General features: G+C 32.8%; 1 protein-coding gene across 1 annotated transcript in view; it reads right to left on the bottom strand.

Moving 5' to 3' along the window:
- LOC141550392 (phospholipid-transporting ATPase ABCA3-like) overlaps positions 1–19,402 on the bottom strand; it is a 234,350-nt gene that overhangs the window by 141,355 nt on the left and 73,593 nt on the right. Inside the window, 1 exon segment of the mRNA XM_074280992.1 lies at positions 2,997–3,178. Coding sequence (XP_074137093.1) covers positions 2,997–3,178 — 182 coding nt within the window.

Below are 19,402 nucleotides of genomic sequence, written 5' to 3'. Positions count from 1 at the left end.
AAAAATGCTGAGGATTTATGTAGATTTATTTTGTATCCTGCAACTTTACTAAAGTTATGAATTATTTCTAATAGCTTTTTAGTAGGATCTCTGGGGTTCTCTAAATATACCATTATATCATATGCAAACAGTGATAGTTTGGTTTCCTCATTACCTACTCGAATTCCTTTAATCTTTTTCTTGGCTAAACAAGTTCTTATTTAAAAAAGGGGGGCAGGCAAAGGAGAAAACCTTGCCATAGAAAGTTTCTATGAGAATAGCAAAAACTGGGATTCATCTGCAAAGGGGGTTATTGAAGTTTAAAAAATGCCTCTCCTTCCTCAATGAATGATGTTAACTAGTTACCTGCTCAAAAAGAATATACAGAAAAACTCAAAAGAGAGATCAAATGAGAGACTAAGAAAAAATTAAAAAGAAATAAGAATTATTCAAGAAAAACAAGAAGAAAATCAACCAACTAGAAAAGGAGATGCAGAGTCTTAAAGAAGAAAACGATTCTTTAAAAATCAGAATTGGCAGTAATCAACAAAACCATTTGGTACTGGCTAAGAAACAGAGTAGTTGATCAGTAGACTAGGTTAGGTTCACAAGGTTCACAAGTTAGATACACAATATAGTCAATGATTATAATAATCTGTTATTTGACAAATCCACAGGCTCCAGCTTTTGGGATAAGAACTCACTATTTGACAAAAACTGCTGGGAAAATTAGAAACTAGTATGGTAAAAACTAGGCACTGACCCACACCTAACACTGTATACCAAGATAAAATCAAAATGCGTTCATGATTTAGAAATACAGAGTGATATTTGTGCCATATGAATATTATGGAATATTATTGTTCTGTAAGAAATGACCAGCAGGATGATTTCAGAAAGGCCTGGAGAGACTTATATGAACTGATGCTGAGTGAAATGAGCAGGACCAGGAGATCATTGTATATTTCAACAACAATACTATATGATGGTCAATTCTGATGGATGTGACCCTCTTCAACAATGAATATTTTTTCTTTTGTTTTGTGCTTACTTTAAATTTTATTAGTTCTCCTTTGTTATTCAGGATTTCTAATTTGGTGTCAATTTAGTATTTTTAATTTGTTCTTTTTCTAGTGGTTTTTTAGTTACATATCCTACAAATCAATTCCAATAGAGCAGTAATGAATTGAACCAGATACATCCAGTGAAATAACTCTGGGAGATGACTATGAACCACTACATAGAATTCCCAATCCCTCTTTGTCTGCCTGCATTTTTGATTTCCTTCACAGACTAATTGTACACTATTTCAAAGTCAGATTCTTTTTGTATAGCAAAATAATTGTGTGGACATGTATACATATATTGTATTTAACTTATACTTTAATATATTTAACATGTATTGGTCAACTTGCCATCTGGGGGAAGAGGTGGGGGGAAGGAGGGGAAAAGTTGGAACAAAAGGTTTTGCATTTGTCAATGCTGAAAAATTGCCCATGCATATATCTTGCAAATAAAAAGCTATAATAATAAAAGAAATTAAAGCGTGATATTATTAGTAAATTAGAAGTACATAGGATAGTTTACCTCTCAGATCTCTGGAGAAAGAAGGAATTTGTGGCCAAAGAAGACCTGGAGTTCATTGTTGAACACAAAATAGATAATTTTGATTATATTAAATTAAAAAGTTTTTGTACAAAGAAAACAATGCAGACAAGATTAGAAAGGAAGCAATAAACTGGGGAAAAAATTTACATTCAAGGGTTTTGATAAAGGCCTCATTTCTAAAATATATAGAGAATTGGCTCAAATTTGTAAGAATTCAAGCCATTTCCAAATAACAAATGGTTAAAGGATATGAACAATTTTCAGATGAAGAAATCAAAACTATTTCTAGCCATATGAAAAAGTGCTTTAAATCGCTACTGATCAGAAAAATGCAAATTAAGACAACTCTAAGATACCACTACACACCTCTCAGATTGGCTAAGATGATAGGAAAAGATGACAAATGTTGGATGTGGAAAAATTATTGCCTGTTTTTACTTCCTTGATTAAGCTAGTATGGATGAGAGGAGAGCCTACAGGAGTATTTTTCTTGTCATTCAAACTTCTAAATTGAATATGATACATCACATATTTTCCTTTATCTTCTTACTCCCATTTCTTTTTTATATGCCTTTCTATTTTGTAACTAGTCCCATGAAAACAATGAATCATCTGTAGGTGGGTTAACTTGGACTGAATCATAGCAAAGGGTCTTTGAATTGTGACTTGTAATCTTTTAGTTACTGCAAAGGATTCTCTTTGAAATCAATATTTTGCTTCTATTGAGAATATGTTTCCTTTTAATGTTATTGCTTTTTGCTTCTTTTGTTCCAGGTTGTCTTTCACTTCTGCATATTTATGTCCTCAATTTTTTTATGAGTCTTGAAATTATGTATCTAAGTTTTTATGATCTCCCAATTATTTCTACTGTATAGCCCATAAATTCTGTACTGACAATTCTAATTTTTTTTTCAAACTATTCAGGAACATCCTGCTGTGATTTCACATTCTCTTCTATATCAACAGGGCTCTGCTTTTATCAGATATTGAATAATTTTCTTTTCACTGTATTTGTGCCCTTTATTTTATACATATAAAATTGCATACTTATTCTCCCTTATGCATTTCTTGTGAGAGTTTTTTTGGGGGGGCGGGGGGGAGTAATACAGAGGGAGGGACAGGAGGGAAGAGCACCCAGTGAATAATAGCAAATAACAACAAAGATGAGTTAATAACATTTGAGATTATGATGTCACCACCTATATATAATAGTTTCTATCAGGTCTGTTGGGGCTTTTGAGGTTACTTAATTGATGGGGAACAGAAAGAATTTATTACTTTAATGTATTCGTTAGAGTTCAAATTTGGGAATGGGAAACCACAGAGAAAAGTAAGAATGCATATTCTTTCACAAAGTAGCCAGAATTATACTATAAAAAAATCTAAAGAATGGTACATTCATAACTCACCATTAAGAAGAAGTTCCAGGGCTGGGGTATTCCAAAACTTCCTGGAAAAACTTTTTCCATATACCAAGTCACCAAGGCATAGAAAAAAGAATCAAGTATCAGCATTCCGAGGATATGTCCAAAGGTTAAATTTTCATTTCTGGTGACTGGCTGTGTAAGTTTTGTCCAACTAATCCCATTTTCTGAAACATACAAGATAACTTGATTATTATGTTTGCCAAACTAAGATTATAACAATTACCCTACAACTTCCAGAAATAAGATGGAATGGTATGAAGGGGAGAAAACAAAAATTTGCAAGTTTCAGGAGTTAGGTTTTAATGAATTGAAGTTCTAGTGGGACCTTTTAGGAAAAAAAAAATATATTCTGTAGACTGCTGAAATAGGGTTGGAATTCAAAAGAGATTAGAACTGGAAATTATCTCAATAGAGATGGAAGTTGAAGTTATGGGAATGAATGAGATTACTAAGGGAGAGAAGATAAAGAAGATAAAGAAATGTTAGGATATAACTGCCCTAAGGAGTCAAGAAGAAGACAAAATTAGGGAGATATTAAGAGAAAAAAGGATGGAACAGTAGAAGGTGAGAAGATAATTTCCTAGGAATCTCCTACTCATCTTATTTGTCTATGGGTTGTAGCAATGAACTGTACAAGGGACACACATCAATTGGAAATCATCTATGGTTAATAGTGTGTGTGTGTGTGTGTGTGTGTGTATGTGTGTGTGTGTGTCTATATATCTTTAGTACACATCCTGAATGCACAAATCTTCACTCATCTTTTCAATACCATCTCATATCTAAGATCTTCCATGAATCACTCCCAAATACTCAAAAGTCACATTAATCTTTCTGATTAATGAATATTTATGGTTCATATGGTATATGATGGATTATTATTTAATTGTTTAATGTGTTTCTAACTAGACTGTCATCACGTCCAGGAACGATTTGGTTTTTACTTTTTTCTTCTGTCTTCCTCAGATCTTAGCAAGAGTGTACATACTTGGGAAAGGTACTTAATAATTATTTATTTTTATATAATTCGCAATTTTTGCATGTAATATATTTTACAATTTTGATTCTATAATTTATTTTATTTTTGTTTTTGAAGTCTTCCCTTTCCCTCTCTTCATGGAAGGAGCAAAACAAAGAAAAAAAGACACAAACATTACAAATATATAAAGAAGGGAAAAGAGAAAGGAAGGGAGGAGGAGAGGGAGGAAGAAAGAAAGGGAAAGAAGAAGAAAAATAAAGGAAGAAAGGAAGGAAGGAAAGAAGGAAGGAAGGAAGGAAGGGAGGAAGGAAGGAAGGAAGGAAGGAAGGAAGGAAGGAAGGAAGGAAGGAAGGAAGGAAGGAAGGAAGGAAGGAAGGAAGGAAGGAAGGAAGGAAGGAAGGAAGGAAGGAAAAGGAAGGATGAATGCTGCTTCATCATTTCCCATATCCCAACAGTATTCCATCACATTCATATACCATAACTTGTTCAGCTATTTCTCTAATTGACAGGTATCAATTAAGTTTCCAATTTTTTGGTACCACAAAAGAATCTGCCATAAACTAATTTTGAATATAAGTCTCCTTTCCCTCTTCCTTTATTTTCTTTGGAGTATAGACCTAGTTATAGTATCATTAGGTAAAAGATTATGCATAATTTAATACTAACAAACTAATATTTTTGGTTCACAATAGCTGGACCAGTTTACAACTTCAACAATAGTTCATTAATTACCTGTTTTCCTACATCTCTTCCAGTATTTATTGTTATTTTTAGGTCAACGTAATTATTTTAATTTGTTTTTCTCAGAATATTCATGAATTAGAACATTTTAAAATGGTGTTTGATAGCTCTGAAAATTCCCTATTCATGCCTTTTAGCTATCAACTGGGGAATGGTTATTATTCTCATAAATTTGATTCTAATCTTAGAAATGAGGTATTTATCAGAGAAATGTTGCAAAATCTCTGCCTCATGTCCATATCCTACTTTTCTTCTAATTTTATCTTCACTTGTTTTCTTCATAGTCAACTAGCTTATACTTTTTCTAAAAGGAGTAAATGATAGGTTCATGACAATGCAATTGCCACTTGTAGGAAAGCACTATGCTTTCCTACACCAATGTATATGCTCAATACAACCAATTAAACCCTGATAAAGTCAAAGGAAAATTTTATGAAGACCTGGAAATTTTCATCATCAATATGCTGAAAGAGAACTAATTTGTAATTCTAAATGACTTTAACACCAGAGTGGTTACAGACTATCAGACATGGCAAAGAGTCCTTGAGAGGAATAGAGCTAGAAATAGCAGCAGCAGTGGTCATTTAATAATGAAGACCTGTGGATCTCATGACTTTCTCATCATCAATACTGCCTTCTATTTGCCTAAACACAATAAAACTTCTGGATGCATCCTTGTAACAAACATTTCATTTAATAGACTCTGTGATTGTAAGGAGAAGAAACAGATAGGATATAAAAGTCATCAAAGTATAAAAGTGTGGCAGAGAATGCTAGATTGATCATGGATTTATCCTCTCTAAGCTAAGCATTTTCATTCAACAAAAATGGCAGCCCTAAAGCAAGACAACAACCAAAAGATTTAATGTCAACAGATTAGAGTTCACTAAGTGTGAACAGCTTGCTGCTAACATGAAGGAAAAGCTAAGCCAGTGAGTACACTTTGAGAGATTTGGTGTACATTTAAAACTCATCTGGGTCAGTAAACTAATGAACATCAAGATTGATTTGATAAAAATGATGGGGTATGTCAGAAGTTGTTAAACTGAAGTACTCAGGTGAAAGAAAAACAGGGCAGCCAAAATAATGAAAATTTATGAGTGTTTACTGCTAGCTAGCGACCACACCCCACCAGAACAGGGGGGTCAGCAAACGAGTGGTCTCGGGGCCACATATTTATAGGAAGAAGAGAAAGACATCAAAATGTTTCTTGATACATTTGTCATAATAAAAGAATTTCTATTCTAAACAGGAGGCAAAAAAATTTATCACTCTAAGGGGTCATTCTCAGGCAACAGCAAGCTTATCAGGTTTCAAGATTTCAGGGCAGTTTACATCTGGGTTGTTAAAACACCATCTGCAATAGGAAGTGAAGAATTAATAATAAACTTCTAACTACAAAGATTCAAGATTATATTTCTCATGGTCCCATTTGGGGTGCTTTTCTACTTCAAAACAAAAAGCAGAACTCCAACATTTACAATCAGGATAATTCACCTGGATAATTGGCTTAGTAAAAAGGTATATGAAATTCAGTTTTTTGCTGATAATAAAATCCAAAGTACCCTGAAGATTATTTATGGTGCATTTCAACTACTTGATGCTGATGGATATGATAAGGACATGACTGGAGAAATGGGCTAAATATTTCCATAGTGTTTTAAACAGATTCATTACTCTATGTTTGGAGTCATTAAATTACCTCATATTGAAGTCAATTCCTTTTTAGCTAAATGTCTAATTAAAGATGAGGTTTTAAATGCCATTATGCTCTTCTTCTGTGGGAAAGTACCTGGAGCTGATTTTATTCCTAGTGAGATTTATAATCAGTCAGGGAGTCCATTAGCAATTCTTACAAAAGTTGACTGAAAATTTCCGGTTATGTGGCAATAGGTTATCCTCCAAGAATTCAAGGATGCCTCTATTGCCCATCTCAATAAAAGAAAACAGATTGTGCTGTGACAAGGTAGTATTTCTCTTTTAGTCACTGCCAGCAAGATTCTTGTTGGTGTTCTTTGATAGGCTAATCTTTCAGCTAGAAGATGGTCACCTACCAAGGACTAGAATGGTCTCTGAAGGAGAGTGTGGGAAATAAGAGGTATTGCACTGCCAACTGAACCAAAGCTCTACACAGCTGATCTCTCTATGTGTCTATAACGCTTGGAGAGTATCCTAACACCCTGCCAAGAAAACTGCATTGCTTCCATGTGAGCTTAGAATGATTCTGAAATTCACTACTCAGCAAGATAAGGTGTGGGACACCAAAGTCCTTTCTTGAGCTCAACTACCAAGCTTTCAAATCCTACTGCAGAAAGTGCAACTCTGATGGGCTGGTCACCTTGTTCTAACACCAAACATATATTTGCCTCAAAGACTAGTTTAGGGAGAACTCACACAAGCCAGGAGCTCGCATTGGGATCAAAATAAACAATACAAGGACACTTGTCTCTCAGAAAAACTCTGGAATCAATTGTGTGCCATGGGAAAACCGGCCCAGCACCACTTACCATGCCACCCCCGCATCAAAGAAGGCCCTTCACTTTATGAACAAAACAAAACTGTACTAATCTAAAATAAACTTCAGATATGAAAATGTAGTGGCATCTACACGCCAAATGTTCATATAGACAACCTATGCCTGACTTAGAGCCTTCCAAACTTGTACTGCTCTCATCTGCCACAGTCAGACCTGCTGACCTTGATCCCAACATGGGTGCTGTCATTTTAGTCCTCTTCAAAAATGAGGGACAACTACTATTTGATATCAGAATTTCAGAACTCACATGTTGGAAAGGACCTAAAACCACATCATTCAACTCATACCGGATTAAAATGTCCCCTACACCTTCACTGACAAGTAATCATCCAATAGCTTGAAGACATCCAGTGAGAGGGAAAGACCTCCAGAGTTGCTGAACTTGTTCTGGCTCATTTTACTTTTGGATACTCTTGATAATTAGGAGGTTTTTCCTGCACAAAACCTCAAGCAATCTCAAAATGCCTATTCATTAGTCTTTTCCTAATTGTTTCATTTGGGTTCAACCAGAACTCTCTTCTACACTAAAGTTGTCAAATGTTTGAAGACAGCCATATAATTCAGTTAAACAGAGTACAGGATTGTGAAGGAAAGGTTACAAGGGAGTAGGAAAGGATAAAACAGGATAGCATAGGGTAGAACAAGATAGGATATGACAGGACAGAAATGAAATTAGAAATTGGGATTAAAATTTATTTTAGTAGTGTAGGGAACACCTAGATGAGAAAATACTATCAATTCTAGTCAACATTGAATCTGCACTAAAAGATTAAGTGATTTCACTTGGTTATACAGTCAGTGTCGGTAAATATAGGCCTTGAACCCAATTTCTTCTGTCTTCAAGACAATCTCTGTTTCCACTTTCTGCCACTGCCTCTCTCCACTGGAAGACAAAAATGAAACATTTCCTACTCTCAAGGAGCTTGATTTTTTACTCAGGATAAACCATACATAGGTAGTCAAGTATATATGAGACATACAGAGTACATAGAAAGTAATTTTCTGGAATGGGAGAGAGGAAAAGAAAAAACATTAATAACTAGAGGAATCAGGAATGACCTTCTCTAGAAAAAGTGGTATTGGATCTGTGCCTTGAAGGAGGCTAGAATTTTTATAAAGTGAAGTTAATGAGAACATTCTAGACACACAGATAGCTGGCTGGAACATAAAATGTATATGGGGAAATAATAAATCATTTCTAAGTTGAACAAAACTCTGCAGCATCTTAAATGCCAAACAGAGACGCTTATATTTAACACTAGAAGAAATAGCAATACAGATAGTATAAAATATTTGGAAGTCTACCTGCAAGAAACACAGAAAAATCAGAAAATTATACAATGCTTTTGACACAAAAAAAAGACAGATCCAAATAACTGAAGAACTATAATTCCTAATGGGTAAGTTGAATCAATAAAATTAAAATGACAATATTTTCTAAATTAATTTAGCTATTCAATGCTACACTGACTAAACTAAACTATCTAATAATTATTTATTAAGGCTAAAAAAAAAGGAACAAAATTTATCTTTACAAAGCAGAGAAAGGTGACCTAACACTAAAATATTTAAACTACACTACAAAGTGGTAATCATCAAAATAATTTGGAAAAGAAATTGGAGTACTGATCTGGAAGCAGAGCCAAGATGGTAGAGTGAAGCCAGTTATGTAACCAAGGCTGTGAACAGAGTATGGAATGACAGAGCTCACAATTCAATTGGTTAAATGCAAAAAAAAAAAAAAAAAAAAAAAAAATCTACTGAAATCAATCCCTTAAAAATACAACTGGTCAAATCAAAAATTAAAAGAAAAAAAAAAAACCATTGAAGAAAAAAAGTAGTTTAAAAGTAAAATTAATGTAATGGGAAAGGAAAAGGAGATACAAAGGCTAATTGAAGAAAACTATACATTAAAAACTAAAATTGGGCAAATAGAAGCTATATAAAACATCAAGAATCAGTCAAGAAAACAAAAGAATTAAAAAATGGAAGAAAATATAAAATGTCTCCTTGGAAGAATAATTGACCTGGAAAATAGATCCAGCAAAGCCTCAACCAAAAAAAAAAAAAAAAAAAAAAAAGTCTGAACAGCATTCTTCAAGAAATCATCAAAGAAAACTATTCTTTGTAATATTCTAGAATCAAAGATCAAAATAGGCCTTGAATGAATCTATGGATCACCTCCTGAAAGTGATTCGCAAGGAAAACTTCGAGAAATATTGTTGTAAACCTCCAGAAGCATCAAGAAAAAAAAATATTACAAACTACCAGAAAAAAAAAAATAGAAGTAGCAACAGTCAAAATTAACTAGGATTTGGTACCTTCTACAATAAAGGAAGGGAAGGCCAGGAATACCATATTTTGGAAGGCAAAAGCCCTTGATTTACAACCAAGAATCAACTATCCAGTGAGACTGATCATCATCCTCAGGAGAGGAGATATATCTTTAATGAAGTAGGGGACTTTCAATCATTTCTACTGAAAAGACCCGAACTAAACAAAATTCAATCTTCAATTACAAGACTCAAAAGAAGTATAAAAAAATAAAAAGGAAAGGAAAACAAAAGTTGAAGTGTTTACATGCCTACATGAAAAAATGATATCTATAACTCTTCAGAACTGTATAATTTATCAGAGCAGTTAAAAAGCAGACAGAGGATGTGGGTATAAATTGACTTTGATATGATGATATTTTTTAAAAAATTTAAGAGGTACAAAAAGAATTGTACTAGGAGGGAAGTAAAATGGGAAAAAACTAGAATACATGAAAAAAGCACAAAAAGCCCTATTATAATAGAGGAAAAGAAGAGATAAGCACTGTTTGAAGTTTGTCTCAAAGAGAGAATAACATATATATTCAGTTGGTAATAGACATTTATCTTACTCCATAGGGAAGTAGGAGGAAAAGGGAGAAAAAAGGGAGGGGCTGAATAGAAGGGAATGAAAAAATGGTAGAAGAAAGGGATAAGAGAAAGAAAAGAGGGCAGGTTAGGAGAGGGTTGGTCAGAAACAAAATGCTGGTGAGGAGGAGCAGAAGGCAAACAGTGGGGAAAAAAGTATACAGAGGAGAAAATAGGGTGTAAATGTTAATGTGATGAACTGTTCCATAAAATGGAAGTGTATAGCAGATTGGATTAAAAACCAGAATCCTACAATATGGTGTTTACAAGAAACACATTTGAAATAGAGAGACACAGAGAGCAAGGGGAAAAGGCTAGAGCAGAATATATTGAGCTTCAGCTGACATACAAAAAAACCAACAAAACAAAAAACAAGGGTAGCAATTCTGCTCTCAAAGCAAAAAAAAAAAAAAAAAACCAATAGATATAATTAAAAGAAATAAGGAAGTCACATCTTGTTCAAATGAACCATTGATAATGAAGTAGTATCAATACTAAACATATGTGCACCAAGTGGTACAGCATTCCAATACTTGGAGAAGTTAAATCAGTTAAAGGAAGAAATATATAGCTAAACCCTACTAGCCTCAACTTTCTGCTCACAGAATTAGATAAATTAAAATTAGGTTAGAGAGGTTAATAGAATCTTAGAAATTTAGATATGGTGGAAATCTAAAGAAAACAGAATGGGGAAAGAAAGGAATATGCCTTTTTTTCTTAGTGACACATAGATGTCATCTACACATCATATGTGACATCTATATAAAAACTGATCATGTATTAGGGTATAAATACCTCATAATCAAATGCAGAATAGCAGAAATAGTAAATGTAACCTTTTAAGATCATGATGCAATAAAAATTATGTGTAATAAAGAGCCAAGGAAAGACAGTCTAAAAAACTTATTGCAAATTAAATAATCTAATCTTAAACAATCAGTGGTTCAAACAACAAACCATAAAAATATTCAATAATTTAATTATAGAGAATGACAATAAGGAGACAATAGGCCAAATCTTATGGGATGTGGTCAAAGCAGTTTTTAGGGGAAATTTTATATCTATAAAAGTTTACATGAATAAAATAGAAAAAGAGAAAAAAAATCAATAAATTGGGCAAGCAACTAAAAAAGCTAAAAATTTTAAATCCCCAATTATAGAAATTCTGAAAAATCAAAGGACAGAATTGAAAGTAAGAAAACTATGGAACTAATAAATAAAACCAGAGATGGTTTTATGAAAAAAAACAAAACCCAGTAAAATAGATAAAACTTTGATCAATCTGATTAGAAAAAGAAAAGAACAAAACGAAATTACCAGTGTCAAAAATAAAAAGATAAACTTTGCACCAATAAAGAAGAAATTAAAACAATTATTAGGAGCTATTTTGCTTTGTATACCAAAAAATCTGACATTTTAATTGAAATGGATAAATATTTACAAAAAATATAAATAAACCAGATTAATGGAAGAGGGAATAAAATACTTAAAAGTCCCATGTTAGAAAAAAGAAACAAACTATCAATGAACTTCCTAAGAAAAAATCTGCAGGGCCAGATGGACTTATAAGTGAATTCTATCAAACATTTAAGGAACAATTAATTCTAATATTATATAAACTATTTGAAAAAATAAACAAAGGAGTCCTGCCAAATTCCTTTTATGACACAAGTTTTACAACCAGTGTTTCTGATAGCCTTCATTTCTAAAATAATACCTATCAGCTTAGCTAAGATGATAGGAAAAAATAATGATATATGTTGGAGGGGAAAGTGGGACACTTATGATTGTTGCCAAACTCAAATCATAAAAGAGTAAAAAGGACCCACATGCGCTCTTTATGGTGGCAAAGAATTGGAAAAATGAGTGGATACCCATCAACTGGGAAATGGCAGAATAAGTTATGCTACATGAAAGTGATGGGATATTTTTGTTCCATAAGAAATAATAAGCAGACTGATTTTAGAAAGCCTGGAAAGATTTTGTGAACTCATGCTAAGTGAAGCAAGCAAAACCAGGAAAATGTTATACAACAGCAAGATTATGTGATATGGACTTGGCTCTTCTCAGCATTGGGATTCCAGGTTAGAGGGGAGAGCTGAAATGAAGCCAGAGGCATCTCAGTACTCCAGGATTAAATGTTTTTACACTAATACTTGTTATTTTAAAAACATAAATAAATAAACAGGCAAAGAAGAAATAACCCAACCACAGAAACTTACTATGGAAATAGGGAAGACTTTAGAGATTTAGAGGTTTTAGATTTAGAGGTTTTTAGAGATCTTTAGAGGGCAGTAAAGTTAAAAAAAATTTTTTCTACCCTAAAGAGAACATTAAATGGAAGAACTAAAAAAAGACTTTAAAAATCAAATTAGTGAGACTGAGGAAAATCTGAAAAGAAAAATAAAAAGCATCCAAGAAGAACAAAATTACGAAAAACAAGTTAACTAACTTTCTCTTAAAGAGAAAATAATTCTTTGAAAATTAGAATTGGGCAAGGGGAAGCCAGTGAAGTTAGGAGAGACCAAGAAATAAAACAAAATACAAAGAATGTGAAATACTTTATTAAAAGAAAATAGATCTGGAAAACAGAAGAGAAAGAATAAGAATAATTAGATTACCTAAAATCTGTGATCAAAAAAAAGAACGTTGACACAAAATGCAAGAAATGATCCAAGAAAATTGTCCTGACATGATAGAACATGAGAATAAAGAAGAAATAGGAAAAAATCCACTGATAACCATCTCAAAGAGTTCCTACATGGAAAACATGTAGAAATATTATTGCCAAATTTCATAAACTCTAGATCAAAAAGAAAATTTTACAAGAAAACAAAAAAATCAAATATGCTGGAGCTATAATTAGAATTGTAAAAGATTTATCAGCAGCTACAATAAAAGATTGCAAGTTCTAAAATAATATATATCAATAATTTATTAATATATAATTCCACAACCTGTGGTCTGAACTAGGCCTGTGGCTAAAAATATTATATCTAGCAAAACTACCACAATACTGAATACTGAAAAAAAAAAAAAAAAAAAAAAAAAAAAGGACATTCAACAAACTTGTAGAATTTTAGGAATTTGTCTCAACCAAACCTGAACTTAATAGAAAATTTTACAAATAAGAGCCTACTTCAAAGATTAATTTTGAGGGATTCAAAAAGAACAAATTGTTTATTTTTTTTAACATGGAAATGTATGCCATGTGTTTTAAGAAAGATTACAGCAGAGATAAGTATTATTTGACTCTAAAAAGCAAAACTGTCTAGGAAAAGACAAAAATAATAATTATACTATGCAAATGAAGTGCAGAGGAGTAACTGACACAAGAATCATGAGAGGGGGGAAGAGGACTGGTAGTTCTGAAAACCAGATCACATTGGGAATGGGTTAATAGAGAACAATATATATAACATATATCATGAAAGGTGGAGCACTTTCCAAAATCTATAAGAGAACAAAGGGGGAGGTATTAGGATAAGGTAGGGTATAAAAGGGTGAGTATACTTATGGCAGTGGGACAAGGTATGTGGATAAAAGGGAAGGAAAAGGTAGCATAGGATAAGGTAGGGTACTGAAGGGTGTTTAGATTTACAGGAGCAGGATAAAATGTGTAGATTAATGAGAATTAAAGAGGGAAGGTAAAAGTAGGGGGAGAAGATAAGAGAGGGATCCCATGGATGGAGGGAGGTTAAATAATAGCAAGGCAACTTAAAGAGTAAAATTAAAGTAGAAGAATTAGCAAGGATGGGAAATAAACACATACACATACACACACATATGTAAAGGCCATAACAAAGTTCAGGAGTAGAATTTATTAGGAAAAAAAAGTGGGGCTAATAATCACTGATCCCAGACAAAGTCAAACTTAAAGATTCAATCAAGAAAGATATCTACATATCAATCATATTACTATTGTTTTATATACAAATTTGCATAAATGTACATGCATATGTAGTATGTGTATGTGTATATGTGTGTATATAGACATATGTATGTGCAAGTGAATATTAACTGTAGCCTGCTTATGGAAAGTAGGGAGATAAAAAGGGAAAAAAACAATAAAGTAAAAAGTGCACAGCAGAGACCAAAAGAATAACTGACAACAAGCAAAGAAAAGATGAACAGTCATGAATAAAATCTTTTTTTATTTTATATACTTTCATATAATGAAACTTATGGCTACATATTTTGAATCCTCCCTGATGTTTTGCTGGGCACATAATAACATTTTGTTTTACTTTTCCTGTCTTTTTCCTATTTTGTTTTTTATTTTGTAGTTTTAAATAGCTATTTAAAAAAATAATGAAATGCCATTGGTTCAAAAAAATCATTGCACTACTTGAAAGGCATAACCAATAATAAAAGAGCATAGACCTCATATTTTGAGAAATTATAAGAGATTACTACTGAGTTGTCTTAGAATCAAAGGACAGAGTAGAAATAGAAAGAATTCAATGATATTCTTCTAGAGGAAAAAAAAAAAAAAACTTTTAAAAATGAAACTCCCAGGATCACTATAGCCAAAATTCATAATTTCCAAGTCAAAGGAAAAAAATATTACAAGCAGGAAGAAAGAAAAAAAATCATGTTCTCAAGAAGTATACTCAGGATCACTGCAGTACTCCTGATATAAAGGAGCAAAGAGATTTTAATATAATATTCCAGAAGGTAAAAGATAGAACCTTGCAATCAAGAATAACCGATACAACAAAACTGAATGTAAACCTATGAGGGAAAAAATGGAATCTCAATGAAATAGAAGACTTTCAAGAATTCCTGAGGAAAATAGCAGAGTCCCATAGAAACTATGAACCCTAAAAAATAGGAGTTAAGAGAAGCATTAAAAGGTAAATATGAATGGATAATCATAAGGGACTAAACTCTATCATTATCAAGGCTGTCTAAACCGAAGACTTCAGAGTGATTCTGTTATATCTTTATGATTTTCAAGGAAATGAAAATGAAGATAGAGGAATACAGAATTGGGGTAGTGGGAATGGAGACAAAGGTTAGGGGAAATTATTTCATGCAATCTAGATGTTCAAATAGAAGTCTATATAAATTGTTAAGAAGGTGGGAAAGAAACTGCTGACCTATGAACCTCACTCTCATCTAACTGGACAAAGGAGGGAAGAATATATTCATAAATAGTTGGGTACAGAAATACATTTCATTCAATGGGGGAATAAGGGAAAAGAGGAAAGAAAAAAAAGAAATAAAAAGAAAGGCTGAAGTAAGATAGTTATTAGTCTTAAACAAAATAAATTCTAACTAAGAATATATTTCTTCTTTTTTACATAAATAATACACACATGTTTTTAAGTTTTTGGTGTTGCCAAGAATTGGAACCTGAGGAGGTACCCATTCACTGGGGAATGGATGAACAGTTTGTGGTATGTGAATGCAATGAAATTCTATTATGATATAGAAAAAAATAATGAAGAGGATGATGTCAGAGAAATCTAAAAATGACTTATATAAGTTGATGGAAAGTGAAGTGAGAATTAGGAGAGCAATTTATATGATAACAATAGTGTAAGGATAATACCAAAAGACTTAATGATTATTGGCATGTGATCGATCACAATTCCAAAAAACTCCAAAAAATTCCAATAATTCTTAGGATCTTTCCTTGATCTGATTTTCAGGAGACTTTTTTTTTCTGTGAAATTGCATTTCTCACATTTTATTCTATTTTTAAAATCTTTTGATTTTGTTTTAATATTTGTTTCTCAATAACTTGGGTGTTTTCTGTTTGGTCATTTCTTAAGCAAGGAATCTCAATGTCTATTCTAAATAGTTTTCTTTGCCATTTTTTCTTTTTCAACCATTTTATACCTCATTTAATTTTTTCCAGCTACTTCTACAATTCTTGCAGCTAAGACATTTTGCCCCTTTAAAGCTTTAATTGGACTTGTTGCAGGGTTATTTTCTTCTTTAGGTTTTGTCCCTAAGATGTCTCTGAGTCTGAGGAATTTCTGAATATATTTTATAATTTTCTTTAGTTTGTTCATATCACTATCTTCAGTCTCTGGGAATTATGCTTGGATCAAACTCTGTTCCTGTTCTTCTGGATAGTATGGGAAAGACCTGCTTCTTCCTGAACACTGTGGCTAAAACTTGGCTTTACTTTCTGCAAAGTCTTGGGCTTGTCACATGTAATGACTCAGGCCTAGCTTGTCTGGATGCTCCTCAGGTTCGTTTTTCTGCTGTGGTCAGTGTTTCTGTACTATTCTGCCACTGAACCTTTTTTCTCCTGCTTGAAAAGGGGTTTTAAGGACACTACTTTTATCTGTTGTGCCACCTGGCTGCCTCATCCATGCTACTTGAAAATTAATTTTTTTCTGGACACTTAAAGGATACTCCCTTTAAATCCCTCTAGGATGTGCTTTTTCTGATTGCCATGGAATTGGGGGCAACCTTCTCCTTGGGCCTAGATCTCAGCATTTCTCTAGTTGTTTCAGAGGCCTTTTCTTTAGCACTTGCGGCTACCTTGTTTTAGCTACAATTCAGGTTTCTTCAAGACTCTGGCAGTCTTTATAAATTAGCATCTGATTCAAATTTATTTAACTTTTTTTTGGTATGATTTCAAATCTTTACTGGGAGATATGTGTGTGTGTGTGTGTGTGTGTGTGTATGTGCATATGTGTGTTTAGTTTGGACTCCTATTTAGCTCATAGCACACTACTATCTTCACTGTGTCCATTATTTCATGTTTTTCTATACTAAACTCTGTTTTTGTTACATGTTTGTATGTGTGTGCTTGTGTGTTTCCAATTTCCTGTTCTTTGTTTTAGGTAGAGCTATTCATTCATCTTCCTAAACCTTTCCATATTTATAAATTCTTATAACATACCCCAACTATGAGAAATTGCAAGTTCTAACCCTTTCTTCTTTTCTGTACTAAAATATTCCTCATTTTAACTTCCTTTTTGTTTCCTCTCCTCAGACCTTTGGATAAGAAGCAATCCATCCCTTTGACCCCTTGTTTTTTTACATAACTCCCCTCAATATTTTTTGAAGACATTAAGGCTCTGATGGAACATTTGTTTCTTCTCCCCCATAAGAATGTTAGTCTTATTGTATCATCAAATAGCTCAAATAAATTTATCTTTATAGGATTTGGTTTTTTAAATTTAAAAATCTCCAAGGGGCAGCTAGGTGGCGCAGTGGATAGAGCACCAGCCTTGAATTCAGGAGGACCCGAGTTCAAATCTGGTCTCAGACTCTTAATACTTCCTAGCTGTGTGACCCTGGGCAAGTCACTTAACCCCAGTCTCAGGGGGGAAAAAAAAAATTTAAAAATCTCACACCTTTGATCTTTTTATTTGAACTACTTGAAAATTCTCTATTCCATAAGATTTTTCCCTATAAGATAATTCTCAACTTTGCAGAGTAAACTAATCTTGGTTTTAAACCTATATCATTTTTCTTTTTTGAATATCATATTTTGAAATCTCTTTTTTATAGAAGAGGCCATCAGGTCTTATGTGATGCTTTCTCCAAATTTTTTTAAAAAATTATCATTTACATTGCTTTATAGCTAGTAAAGAACTTTACAAATATTAACTCATTTTTTTTCTCACAATAATCATCAAATATATGTACTATTATTATTCCCATTTTATAAATGAGGAACTGAAGCAGTAAATGGTTATGTGATTTGCTGAGATTATATAGATAGTAAGTTTCTGAGGTTACATTTGAACTCAGATTTTCCTGATTCCAGGTCCAGTGCTTTATCTGTTGTGCCATCTGGCTGCCTCAGAGCTTTAAATCCATGGTACTTAAAAATTGATTTTTTTCTGGACACTTATACTATTCTTTTTTTTTTTTTTAATGAGAGTGCTTTGGTTTTTGGCTACATTTCTCAAACTTTTGGGGGGTAGAGATAGAATTTCTTTAAGGAATTATTCTATTTTTACTTTGACCTCTACTTTTATATTTATTCCTCTTCACATTGTACTACTCTTTATCCCTATGGTCTTTTCCGCAGATTGTAAGATATTCCTCTTAGACCCTCTATTTCGGGAAAATACTGAGACCAAATATGGCTTCACCTTATTTCAGGTAAGAAGATGGGAAAGGAACTGCTGACTTCTCTGGACTTCCTCCACAATATTCCCCAAATCTCTTCATTCTGGAGATTTTCTAGTCCTGGAATTTACCCATTGTAACTACTCACTGCTTCTATGATTTCTCTCAGATGGTTCATAATTTGGACATCAAGAATGTGCTTTAACCTTTTCTTTTTTTTTTTTTTTTACCAGATTATTTGTGCAAGAGTTGCCTTCAGATAAAAATGTCAAAATTATCTCAGCATCCTGGGGCTTATTTCATGTTCAGATTTTACCCCTAGACTTCCAAAGGCATAAAGAAGCTAGGAAAAATTTCTGGAAGCTTTGTTTAATCTGGAATATGTTAGATTCTATTGGAACAGGTTCTGCTTTAGAGGGAGGAGATAGCAAAAGGTGTCAGTCTACTTTACCAGTCCTAGAATACTCTCCCACAGTAATAACATATGAAAATAAATCAATCCACTTTCACATAAAATATGTAGCTCAAGGTAGAAAAGAGAACACTTAAATAACTTTTCCATGAAACAGTTGATTAGAGGGACATGAAATATTTCATAGACATAAAAGTTGAATCCACAAAGTAGTGTTACAAAATATTGGCTTCATTTTGCTTGTTCTGAGACTCTATTCAATTTCAAATAATTATTCACTTAATCCACAAAAGCTTTACTTTTCATGTATATTTCATTCCATCAGTTATGAATAGCTAGTTCTTAACAATTCCTTCCTCTTCCTTAAATCTGTCCCATAATCAAACATGATTTCACAGGATAAAATAAAATAAAATACTCTCTACTTCCTGAAAGAGAGATGAGACACATACTTATGGACATTCCTATATTTGGATAATATGGGAATTAATTTTAATTCTGCATATTTCTTTTTAAAAGCTTTTATTTTTGAGTAGTTAGGGGAATGAGGAGAAAAAATATCAAATGAGTTCCATAAAATATTTTTTTTTCCAATGGGAGAGATTAAGGGAGAAAGGTATGATTATCCCTGTTTAAGATAAGTAACTGAGTTGCTCTTAAGATTTTCAAAAAAAGCATGCTGGTCCACTTTGGAGCTTAGATTAGCTCATCTTCTTTCTGCATCAAACCAAAAACACTTGTTTTTTGTTTTTCAAGTAAAGGCAGATAATGCTA

The sequence above is a fragment of the Sminthopsis crassicaudata genome, chromosome 1 (assembly GCF_048593235.1).
Source record: "Sminthopsis crassicaudata isolate SCR6 chromosome 1, ASM4859323v1, whole genome shotgun sequence".
In the NCBI taxonomy this organism is placed as follows: Eukaryota; Metazoa; Chordata; class Mammalia; order Dasyuromorphia; family Dasyuridae; genus Sminthopsis; species Sminthopsis crassicaudata.
The sequence above is the reverse complement of the archived record's forward strand: the minus strand, read 5'-3'. Positions and strand labels throughout refer to the sequence as shown.